This window comes from Myiozetetes cayanensis, unplaced genomic scaffold (genome assembly GCF_022539395.1).
Source record: "Myiozetetes cayanensis isolate MyiCay16 unplaced genomic scaffold, myiCay2020 scf1, whole genome shotgun sequence".
Lineage (NCBI taxonomy): Eukaryota > Metazoa > Chordata > Aves > Passeriformes > Tyrannidae > Myiozetetes > Myiozetetes cayanensis.
The window spans coordinates 37,540,284-37,552,571 of record NW_026086604.1 but is presented as its reverse complement, the minus strand read 5'-3'; the positions used below and the strand labels follow the sequence as shown (position 1 = coordinate 37,552,571).

At 41.4% G+C, this 12,288-nt stretch overlaps 1 protein-coding gene across 1 annotated transcript; it reads right to left on the bottom strand.

The window, feature by feature from the left end:
* Positions 1 to 8,947: 8,947 nt before the first annotated feature.
* Positions 8,948 to 10,149, bottom strand: MOS (MOS proto-oncogene, serine/threonine kinase). Its single transcript, XM_050330926.1, has one exon. The coding sequence runs from the start codon at positions 10,067 to 10,069 to the stop codon at positions 9,020 to 9,022; it is 1,050 nt and encodes a 349-aa protein (XP_050186883.1). The 5' UTR covers positions 10,070 to 10,149; the 3' UTR covers positions 8,948 to 9,019.
* Positions 10,150 to 12,288: the final 2,139 nt, after the last annotated feature.

Genomic DNA, 12,288 nt, shown 5'->3' with positions numbered 1-12,288 from the left:
CTTCTTCTTCTCTCAAAAGGCTCTCAGTTATCTAATTCTCTGGTTACTGTTTAATCTGGGTGCCCATTGTTTTAAGCAAGCTTTGTTACTGCTAATTTCCTCTTAGTGTTATCAGGTTTTGGGCAAACATCCTCTCAAAACATGCCGATTTTGGGTACTCTGTTCACACACACTATTTACACTTGCATTCCTACCATATCATCTGTTGTTATCCAGGCCAGGTTACCAAAAGGGGGACATGCAATTCCTGTGCAAAAAATCCCCAGCATCAGCCCAGCGAAAGCAAAACCAGTGGGCATGCAAACAGAACTGTGTTTTTGCATCCAGTTTTCATTTCGGAAATCACTTCAGAAGACTTCATGTGTTGAAAGTTTAACAAAGTACAAGAAATGAACTCTACACTATACAATTCTCTCCAGTCCAGATTTGTCCACTTGAGGCAGCACTGCTTGGCACTGTTGGTTGTAATCTCTTTTACTTTGAGAAAATAGACAGTTCAGGAAGACTGCAATTGTTTGTAGAACAGGTTGAAGACTTGCTGCTACTCAGATAATATCTATGGGACTTGTTGAACATAGCAAGCTGTGTTAACAACAGAATTGGAAATGGCTTCCAGGTTTGTTTGCTACTCTTACCTCACTGGCTTCTTCATGGATGCTTTGTACTCGTAGTGTTTAGGAACTAGTGGTGTATGCTGGTGCATACAAACTCTCACAGTACTGTACTAGTAAAAACTTTGGAATTGTCTTTTTTCCTTATGTCTGCCTCCTGCGATGACTTTATAGGAAGCTGCCAGCAGCTGGATATTAGTGTGTTTGGATGTTTGTCCTTGAGGAAGAAAATGTTGTTTAACTTTACAGCAATTCTGTTTACCAATATATGTAGCCCACATATATGTTTGCCCGTGTCCCCTGTCTACTTTCTTAGAGCCCAGTCATGAAGTCACTGATCATGCTTTTTGCATCCAAAGACCAGTTTAATCTAATCTAATTCTTTGGCGAGACAGAGTAGTAGGGAATTGTTTCATGGTGCTTCTGCTGCTTCTCTATCATGGAGCAGGGATAATTTGAGGAATGGTCCTGACCTCACACTGCCTTATGACTAGAGGAAAAATTCCTCTTGATATGGAATGCACCACTGCATCACGTTTAGGAATTTTGTTCCTGAGAAGTTTTTCCTCATCTCTTTAAGATTAGTGTCTATTTCCTGATCTAACTGGTTTTTAGATGATGAAAGTTTGCAAGCACAAAATTTAGCAAATTCTCGTCACAGATGATGATGAGACTTAGAGCTGATCGCCATCTTCATGTTACAGTACAATTAGAGCAAGATATTAGTTGCAACTCACAGTTTTATCTAGATTACATCCAGGTGTTGGACTTTTGTGGGACTTGTGAAAAGGTGCCCTTCCCAACCCTGGCATCAGTAAAGAAAGATTAAAGCCAATTCAGTAATGCTTCTGTTGTGATCTGACCTTCTCTGACCTAGGCAAGTTAAATTACTCAAAGCCTGACAGAAATAGGAATAACAACATAGAACTTAGGACCTGGAACTAAAGGAGATACTGTGGTGTTAAAGATGTGCTTTAGAAACAGGAGTTAGCCTCTGAGGAAATTGTTACACTGTGATTGCTCAGAACAGCTGGTGAGATCCACAGTGTAACATGAAAGTGATCCAAGAGGCATCAAACATGAAGAAGTTTTGGTTTCAAAGGGATTGCTAACTTCTCTGAAAGGCTAACATGGCAAAGTGGCAGCTGTGGCTTACTGCATAGGAGTTCTGAGGTTGTGATAGGGGGGCAGGAGCAACAACAGTAGAGTCTGTAATGTCATCTCATGGAAGACCCAGAAGTTTTGTGTAAGAGAACAGCTTACTAGGAGAGTACAGCAAGTCTATTAAACTTGTCTTTCACCTAAATGTATGTCAGAAGTTCCTACTTGTAATGAAAACCGGGCTTGTACATGTTCTTTCACACCAGATTATGAAACATTGGTGTAAATGTGAAATAAGTTTTGGAAATTATCTTTTTCCCCTGCACAATCACTTAAATGATGTAACAGCAATTATATGTAAATGCACACAATTGCACTTCCAACACTCCTGCCTCCGTGCACAGTGAAAACCCTAGCAACAGGTTTTCTGCATGTGGATCAAGGGAACCAGTATTGTCCACAGGTTTAAAACCAAGGAAAAAAATAGTATTAGCATTTAAGAGGGTTATGTTCAAGCATTCAGTTTTTAGGCAAATAAAATTATATATCGTGGTATACACAGAACGTGGGTTTGAGTATGGTAGCCATGCCCCTTGAAAAAATGCCAGAAATACCAACACTGTTAGTTTTTTTCAGTATTATGGCTTCATGTTTTTCTTTTAAATACAAAACACTCATGTTAAAAAATATTCTTTCATTATGAATGACTGTTGGAAGATGTTTCTGAGAGCACCCAGCAGATGCTTGATCCTATCAATAGCCCCTTACCACATCAGAGCAGGTATATTTCCTTTTTGGGAGTCCCTTATTCAGTATTCAGAGGAACAACTGATTCTCATACACTCTTATTCCTGGTGTGAGGTAGAGCCAATAACTTTGTTCTTGCAGGCACAAATGCTTATGCTAATACAAACAAACAAACCAAAACCAAACCAACAATACACATTTGATAAAGGAAGTGTAGCTTTTTACTCTTAAAATCTTCTGCGTATAAAGGAAGTTTCTTTTCCAGTGAAGAAATCTACTTTGCTAAATCATTGATGCTATTAAAGTATAGGACTCTCAGGCAGTTTTGGGGACTGGTAATGGTTTGCAGAACATTTAAAAATTAGTTTTTCAAGAGCACTTGGGTTTTTGGAGGGCTGGGGCTGAGAGTAGAAGGTTATGCTTCTTTTAACTAAATGATACTACTATGATCTGGTGGTAATGGGTGACCACTCTGAACTGAATCAGTGGCCTTGTCTAATTTTAAGCACTAGTTCAAGACCTTAGTTTAAATCATACAGTGTTCTGAGAGTTCAGTGGGCAGGTATCTCCAGCATACAACATAGAATGTCACATGCCAGAATAAAGTTATTTTTCAATTAGAGCTTCACTGACTCACAGGCTTGTAGCAAATAGGTTTGGGGTTTGGGGTGTCTTCCCTCTCCCAGTTTCTGCTTTGACTCCTTCTCCAGCCACCTCCCTTGTCGCCCTATGCAAATGGCCCTTTTTCTGTGATTGGTCAGGTAGTGCTAGTTTTTATGATCAGGACACTTTTTCAAATGCTGCTTGCAATTCAGTATACAACTTTTTAAACAAACTATGCAAGCATGAAAACATTTTTTAAAAACCTAGCATTTATTTCCTCTGAAAGTCAGCTTTTGGCAGAAATGATTAATTAAACTTTAAGAATATCCTTTTCCCCCTAAAATCAGAAAACATCTATTAGCAATCATTTCAGTCTCAAACACTATACAAGGATTGATTACTTTAAGGGAGGTCAGGAGTTCTGACACTTTCTTAACAGAGAAATCTGGGTGACATGGAAAAAGTATATATCTCCCTAAACTTCCTGTATTATATATAGTCTTAACTACTATTAAAAAAAAAAAAAATCTAGCTTCCCCAGCTTATCAGTTCCCTTATTTACAATCTCTGTTCAGGTGCAACTTTCTTCACTTGTCTCTGGGACCAGCTTCATTTGTGTCATATCTGAATCAAAATCCTTTCCCTATTTTCACAGTAAGTGGTTGAGAAAAATACATGGCTTGAAAATAAAACTGATTTTCCTTCCACCCTTGTGGGGGAAGTAACTTGAAAAGAGCTAGACATTTACGTTTCCAATTTGCAGCCTACTTTGCTCTTTGTAGCCTGGCACATGTGCAGTAGAATATTTATTAAGTTATGAATTACCCTATTATCCCAGGTGCCCTGCAAAGGCAAATGCAATCACCTCCCTGCTCTGCTGAACACTTGGGCTATTGAACCTCAGGCTGGGTTGAAAGCAAAACTCAGCCTCACGCTTGGAGAAGTCCAGGGGCGGATGGTGGTTCCTCTACTGTCAGACTGTCCCATGGCATCCTTTTAGCTGATGGCAGACTGGGATAGATGCCAGTAGACTTTTTTGTTCCATTTTCCTTCTTTAACTGGTTTTAAGGCTTTTCATTTGACAGGCAGACAAATATTTGGCAGCTGGGTTAACTGAAGCATAGAAAGAGGCTCTTTGAGTGCTTCATGAAGGTATTTGCAGCAGATAAATGGCTAAAATAAAGTATACGTAAAATTTTCCACATACAGTTAATTTTAAAAATAACCGTTCATTTTCTGTCCTGATTTTCATCTTTGTTCTAGTGGATAAATTCATGAACACAAATGCTAATGCTGCAAAAGTGGATATACAAGTCAAATAATAAGCATCCACTTGACTCCCATTGAATGTACAAATATTTGTGTTATATTGTGTAAAACAGTCTTTGTTTTCTTTGCTGCGGTATGTCTTACCACAGAATTCAGAAACAACCCATACATCTTCACACTTACATTTTCGTGCTTCCCATCCTAATTCTGTACTGAGGATATGCCCACCTCCAAGTAATACAGTATTTTTATTATTTGAAGATAGTGATGTTGTTACCGCTTTCTTTCTGTGTTGAGATAAAGCATAATACTGGGGGGGGAAAAGAAAAAAAAAAAGCCTCCAAGGAAAGAGAAGCAAACAACAGAACAAGCCAGGACCAGGGTTACAGAAGCTTCTGGATGATGGGAAGCCAGAAGGAAAGAGGAACAGATAGAGGTTCCCCACTTAATTATCAAATATGTTTACCTGGAATACTTCACCCCACCTCCAAATAAAGAGAGTAGCATCAGAATTGTAGCTTATGCTTGCTTTTTTAAAAACCTATTTTGAAATATCTGTTGATATTTCTATTTGGGAACCAAAGATACTAATAAGAGCATGAAGATTAATACAGAAGATAAAATTCCTGTAATCAACTTAATGGCCCTTTGTGCACTCCTAGTCGAGCACATCTATGACTTTCTTGTTCTGGCAGAGTCCTGGGCTGACCAGAGAACTCCAGACGTGTCTCACCAGGGCTGAGTGAGCAGCAGGGAATAATAACCTCTTCTAGCAGTGCTCCGGAAGAGCTGGCAACACCCTTTGGAGCGCACCACAGATGCTGTTGGCCGCCTTTGCCACAAGGGTGCATTGCTTGCTCAGGTTCAGCCTGGTGTCTGCCAGCAGCCCCAGGTCCATGCAAAGCCTCTTTCCAAGCGGTTTGCCCCCAGCCCCCTGCATCGGTTCCCATCAGTGGATTTCTCCAGCTTGATAAGATCTCTCTGAACACCAGCACAAACCATCCAAGATATTGACTGTTCCCATCCAATTCTGTATCAACTGCAAACTTGCAGAGGGTGCACCATCCCATCATCCAGGGCTTAAATAGAGGTGTTAACCTGCACTGTGTCCAGTATGGATCTCTGGAATGCACCACTAGTGACTGGTCTCCCACTGGACTTAATGCCATTAATCACAACTCTCCGAGCCCAGCAGCTCAGCTAATTTTCAGTTTCCACTATCTAGTCAGTGCTTCATCGGTTTCTTTATGAGAATGTAATGGGAAACAGGCCCAAAAACCTCACTGAAGTCAAGATAAGCAACAGCCACTGTTCTGCAGCAGCCAGTAATCTCATTGCAGAAGGCTACTAGGTTGATCAAGCATGATTTCCTCTTCACAAATCCCCAATCATCCCCCAAACACCTTTTCGTCCCTCATTTATTTGGCAGTGATTTCCAGAATGGTTTGTTCCACCAGTTTCCTAGGGGTTTAGGTGAGGCTGACTGGCACGTAATTTTTCACATCCTCCTTTTTGGCCGTCTTGCAGACATGAGTTAGATTTGTTGTCTTCCAGACCTCAGGAATCTCTCCTGACCACACGACCTTTCAAAGATAGTCAAGAGTTGCCCCACAATGACATTGGCAAGCTCTGTCAGCATTTGTGAGTGCATCCCATCAGGTCCTCTGAACTTCTGTAAGTCTTGTTTCAACATTCCCTAACCTCATGCTTCTTTACCAACAGTAAGTATTCCTTGCTTCGGACTCCCCACTGGTCTCTCAACTCTTGTATATTTATTATTTACATTTGAGTTTAATCAGGAGGTCCTTGTTTATCCCTGGGGGCATCCTGCCACCTTTGCCTGATTTCCTGCTTATGGGGGCTGAATCTTGAGCTTGTAGAAGGCAATCCTTGAAAATCAGCCAGGTGTCCTTGGCCCCTCCTCTTCAGGATCATATCCAAAGGAAGTCTTTAAAAAATAAGCTTTCTGATTACATGATTGATATCTGTACAAGATACATTAGCAGATTCTATATTAAAGGAAATAACAGACACACAGACATGATTTGTTTAGAAGGAGCCAATATTGCTTTCGTTGGAAGGAGTTGCACTTCACAATTGTGTTGGATTGTATTAGAATTCTTTAGGAGCACTGACAGCATGCAGATAAAGCACTGATTGATGTGTTCCCTGAGGGTTTCCAAAGGTATTTGAAAAATCCTTCCCTGCAAGCTTTTGAAAGGTATTAAGCAGCCACATTTAGGAGAGAAAATCCTGCTCTGGATATGTCATAAGATAGGCACAAGAGGTAAGAAGTAAAGTGTCAGTTCTCTTAGCTAGAGAAAGTGCCCACTGATGTTTCAGGGGATCTTGTGCTGCCCAGCACATCCATAAATGACATGCAAGAGAGTGAGCCATAAGATAAATTTGTTGATAGTGGAGTTATTTCAGACATTAATTGCAAGGGCCAACTGGCAGAAAAAAAATTCAAGGTATATGCGTATAAAGTGAAGCAAAAGGTAAAATTATCCCCATCACATAGAACCAGGGATTCTGAGCTATTAGGGTTGAGATGTTTCTTGATTAGTATTAACTCAGAGCTCAATAGCAATCAAAAAACCCTCAAAACAAATCAAACCTTAGAATTTACTAGAGACCACCATTATTACAGCAGTGTGATGTGCCTGTATCTTGAATGCTGTGCAGAGTTCTCTCTCTCTCGCTATCAGAAAAGAACCCTGAAAAACTGACAGAGACATCTGCAGAGCTGATTATACTTCAAGAGTAGGTCTTGGCCATCCAGTATCATTCTGTCAAGTACAACAGAGAAGTTGAAGGGTGCTTGATTTTTCACAGAGACTCAAGTAGCACTTGTTGATGCTGAAGGATCATTAAAGAAAAAATAGCAGTTTTCTAGCAGTATAAGCAACAAGTTACCTAGGTTGGCAAAATAAATACAACACATAAGCATCTAGGAATTCCTAATAAACTTCAATTCCATTTTTATTATATACTTTTGAAAACTGGAGAAGCACTTTTATTTAAGGCTTCATGTTAAGATCAGGCATGTCAATGGCTTTATCTAATATTTTATCTCTAGATGCCCTCAGCTAATCATTTCAAAAGGTAATTGACTTATCATAATAACTTTAAGATAAATTCTTTATTAAAATAAGTTATGCAACACACACAAAAAATGTTCTGGTTCTGTAGCATAATTATTTTGACAGAGAAAGCATGGGAAATATTTTCCAGGATTCACCTTAGGTTTTTTGATTCCAGCCAGCATTTTACAGTTCCACTTAACGGGTACGGAAGGCCAAGAAATAGTTAAGCTTAGATATGCTTTATAAACCATTAATTTCAATTACCAACCCAAATACCATAAAGACCTACAGAATCATCTCAAATTCACATAGTTGCTCATTTCCAGGATTTCACGGGGCTAAGAACAGATGTGTGTCAGAAATCAGGAAACTGGCTCAATTCCTTTGGGATTTTTTTTCCAGAATGGAAGCAAGGGGGAGGAAGGGTAAAGAAGAAAAACAATTTGACTGAAACATCACTCTTTCTCCTGTCTTAAAAAGAAGCAGAGTCTTTGAGCAGAATGGCAATATCAGCTGCAGCAGTTTGCCTCTGATAAGGGCTCAGATGTACAATTATCAGTTCTGATAAATCATGGATCAGAGCTCTTTGTCATCTGCATTGCCTACAGCACTTCCTTTCCCAGACACATTACAGCCAGATTAGGAAAGATAGTAGATAAGACATAGGCAGTGCAGAGAATATAGTTCAATAGCAAACACTTTGAGTACCAGCAGAGTATCATTATTACTGCTTTAAGCAAACTTCCTTTTCAGTACTTCCAGTATCTTGTCTAATACTGACCCATGTATTATGAAGCACAAATAATCCTCCCTTTACCATTAATCTTTCCCCCATTTTTTTTATTTTTCTAAATCCCCCTGTACCTCAAAAACCTGTTAACTTTCTACTCTGCACAAGATGCTCTTAGAATGCTTCAGATGTTAAAGTTTACAGTGTTCCAACTAGCAAGTTGCGAGTAACACCTCCCTCGTAGCAGGGAGGTCTTATAAAAGTACAGGTTGTTAATGTATCTTCTTACTCTTAATAGCCTTAGACTGGCAAAAAGTTTCCTTGTTTCAAGAAGTATGTGGGCAGTAAACATTTTCCTTATCAAAAGCAGCATACTTACTGGAATTAAGTACATCCAAGAACAAGGGAAAAAAACCCCACTGACACTCCATATTTATTTTTCTGCATTCATTGATTCGTGATACATTTTGAAAATACCGAAAGGTATTATGTATAAAGAACCTTGCAAAAGCAGCTCCTTAGCCCCTTTTTTTGTACTTCACTTAAAACCAGCTATTTTTGCACATCACATTCCACAGTTTCTCCCTGAGCAAGAGAGCACACAACAGATCAGCCTGAAGAAGTTTTATCTGCCAGTGTCTTGATCCTTGCATCTATCCTCTCCAAAGGTAAAACCTCACAGTTTTATTAAATCTCTTTATTTACAGTCTTCTTATATCAAAACAGTTTGGTTCTTTTTTTTATATTTTTTTTTTATATAAAAAACAGCAACAAAACCTATAGAACACACAGAGGCTAAATTAATTATGTTCAGACGAAGAGTTAAGGAAAAGAAAAGTTGACAAAACAAATTTAAAGTGTCCAGAGTTTTCCTAGAGGCTCTGTTTGAGGGCCCTGAGCCTGGGAAGCAGCTGGGCTGCACTCAGGCGCTCCTCTACATTGGCTTTCCAGCAGCAGCTAATAATACTCTGGAGTATCTGGCCCAGTGGTGACTCGTGGAAAACAGCAGCAGCCAGCGAAGGGCGTAAGTTGTAGGCTACCACAGCATAGAGCACGTACTGCCGCTCTCCCAGGTAGGGCTGCTCCCGCATGATGATTTGCCAGAGGGTGATGGCAAACGAGTAGATGTCTGCTTTGGCAGTGACCCTCTCCCCCTTGAGGAGCTCAGGGGCACGGTGTGTGTAAGTGCCCCCTTGCTGGCAAACATGGGAGCTGTGAGACAAGCCCTCCTCCAGTTTCTGGGAGCACCCAAAGTCTCCAATCTTGCACACTCCCTGCTCAGTGATGAAGATGTTTGCAGGCTTCAGGTCCAAGTGCACAATGTCCTGTGAGTGGAGAAAGGCTAAGCCAGTCATGATGTCACAAGAATAGCACACGGTCTCTTCCATGCTCAGGGCCTTCCTTCCGCATCCTCCTTCATCATCCTCACCCTGTCTCCACGCATCTCCAGTGCCATAAATCACATGGTGCAGGGTGATGCTGCCCACATACTCCATGATGATGGTGCCCAGGCTGTTCTCGCTGGTTGGGGCACACGTGCTGGCAGCCACCACACGTACCACGTTCTCATGCTGTAGCCAGGCTACGTTCAGCTCAGCCCAGAAGCTCTGTCGCGATGCCAGCCGGTTTTTGCTGCTTTTCTTCACCTGCTTCACAGCCACAGTTGTACCATGGTAGGTGGCTTTGTAGACAGAACCAAAGCCCCCAGAGCCTATGGGCTGCAGGAGACAGAGCTGCTCCCAGTCAATGGAGCACCAGGCCAGGCGGGGAGGCAAGCGGCGAGTCCTGACTGAAGGAGTTCCCCCCAGAAAGCTTTTGCTGTCTTTGCCAGGGATAACTAAAGGGCTGCTGCAGGGACGCAAATCTGCAGATGGGGAATACTCAAAAGATAGAAAACAATTAAGAGGAATAGGTGATGGCATAATAAGATGGAGAAAACCAGGGGCCAAGCCAGAAGACTAGAAAATTTCCCCAACAGAAAGGACTCCACACTGCCTTCCAAAGCCTTTTATCCTCCCTTCACCATTCTCCCTCCCACCCCCAAATGAGCTGCATCTGTCTCAACTAGCTGAACCAAATCAGGCTCACCTGGAAACATTCTTCTCCAACCCTGAAGCAAATCTCTAGAAAGTCAAAGCAAACGGATTTAAAGCTAAAAAGTTAATAACTCATAAGTATTTCACATCATTTCTAATCTCAAAAAGAAAGATGTTCTGCCCATTGAATGCCTCTAGCAAAATGCCCCAGGAGTTAATAAAGCAGTGACTAGCGAATGCATTTCTCCATGACTCCAGGCAGGAATGATCAGCATCAGGTGCATTAAACAGCTCAAAGTCTTTGTCAGTGGAAGCAGCTGAAATGGTGAGCACTAACATTTGATGAGGCTACAGCAGGCATAACTAAATATAAAAGTGTGTTTGTAGAAACCTACCACTTCAACATGACTGTGACAAGAGGACTGGTTTGGCTGCTCAGTTCTGCCCATGCAGGACAGCAACCTTAATAGCAGCATAAAAACAAATGATTGCTCTGCATCATCCTTTGGATATAGTAACTAAAATTATATATAAGTATTTGTTAATCTTCCCATTACACCCCATGCAGTTATTAGAGGTATGTATTTATTTCTGGATCCTCCTTCAAAAACTTATTCCTGAATTTACAGAGCTGTTCTGGCAGAAATAAAAAAAATGTAATTTTGCCTTGGTGTTTCTTCACAGGGGCTTTTGGAATTTTGACCCTGCTTTCACATATTCACAGTGCTCATTCTAACTGCCATAGTGTTTAGTACCTGCTGCAGTGCCCAGGTATCAGAGCACACTTACAGAAGCCTATACAACTAAGGGCTTTTGAATATTCCAATAAGTAACCTTCTGTACATGTTGACAAGCATCTTGGAAAGACTGGGCCTCATTTCCCACCTCCTCATCCTTCAGAACATTCCTCTGGATGTCAGCTTTGTTGGTGCAGATCCTGCCATGGGACTTCAAAGACTAGCAGTGCCTGTTTCTCCAGAGTTTACCTCTGGGCAGTACTGACTCTGAGGCAGTTTCTGCAGAGTCTTCCTGGTGTTTTCTGTTCCCTTTGTTTTGCTTCTCTGGATAAGATGCAGCACAGATCACCAAGGAAGGTTTCAGGGGTACTCAGAACATGTGCAAGCAGAACTGGAGTGTTCACCTTGAGATGGATTCAGTTGTTCACCTCAACAGGCAAACCTGATGTCCAAAAGGCATCTTCTGACCCTACTTGAACTCTAGAGGGTGAATTCATTCTGTAGTGAATCAGTGACAGAGATCTTCCCCAGTACTGAGACTAAGGACTATCAGGAGAAATTTGTCACAGCAATTCACAGGGAAGCAGCCTTGGACCAGAGATGAGTGAGAATGGGGAATTTGGGTTATCACCTGGCAGTGTGGGAAACAGATAGGCAGTGAAAGAACTGGATAAACAGATGCTAATAGGAGTTGTTATCAAGTGAGAGTGCAAAGACTTAAAGATTGCAAAAGGCCTCTCAGTGGCCCTGGGTAGTACAGTTCCTGCAGAAGGGACTGGCTGACAGCACAAGGTTCCTCTTTCCTGGCTCCTCCCAGAAGGGACTCTAAGAGTTCAAGAGGCCCCTGGACCCCTCAGGTGCCATTACAGCCTGTGAGCTTTGTTTGTACAGTACAAGCCAGCCAGGTAATACCCTGTTGCTGCCTGCTCCTTGGGGCAGCTCTCTGTTTTGAAGCACTGCTCAGCATCAGTTACACAGGGCTGTTTGGGGGTGGGGAAGAGGACCAGAGAATCTTTAGTGTATTTACTTTCCTTTTCTGAGCAGCACTGTGATGTTATACTTGTATGTAAAAGTCTTCACTTCCAATCTCTCCAGAGAATGTTTTCTACGCAGGTGAGTTGTGGTGGAAACAAAAAGCTACAGAAAACTGATGAACCTATATGGAAGGGAGGAAAGGTTGTTATGCCTGTTTCCTGAGTACTATTAGGGCTCCAATTCTTCAATGGGCTTCTTTGCCAAATAGTATATAAAAGCACCAAGAAGACATTTCTGCTCTGAATTCTCCAAGAACTCAAGCCTATTTTCACCAGGTTAAGCTGCCAGTGAAGTTCAAAGGGCAAGTTGGTTGTGGGAGAGGCATAGGCAGAA

Coding starts and splice junctions, on each gene's coding strand:
- MOS (XM_050330926.1), bottom strand. CDS start 10,069: ATGCCATCACCTATTCCTCTTAATTGTTTTCTATCTTTTGAGTATTCC.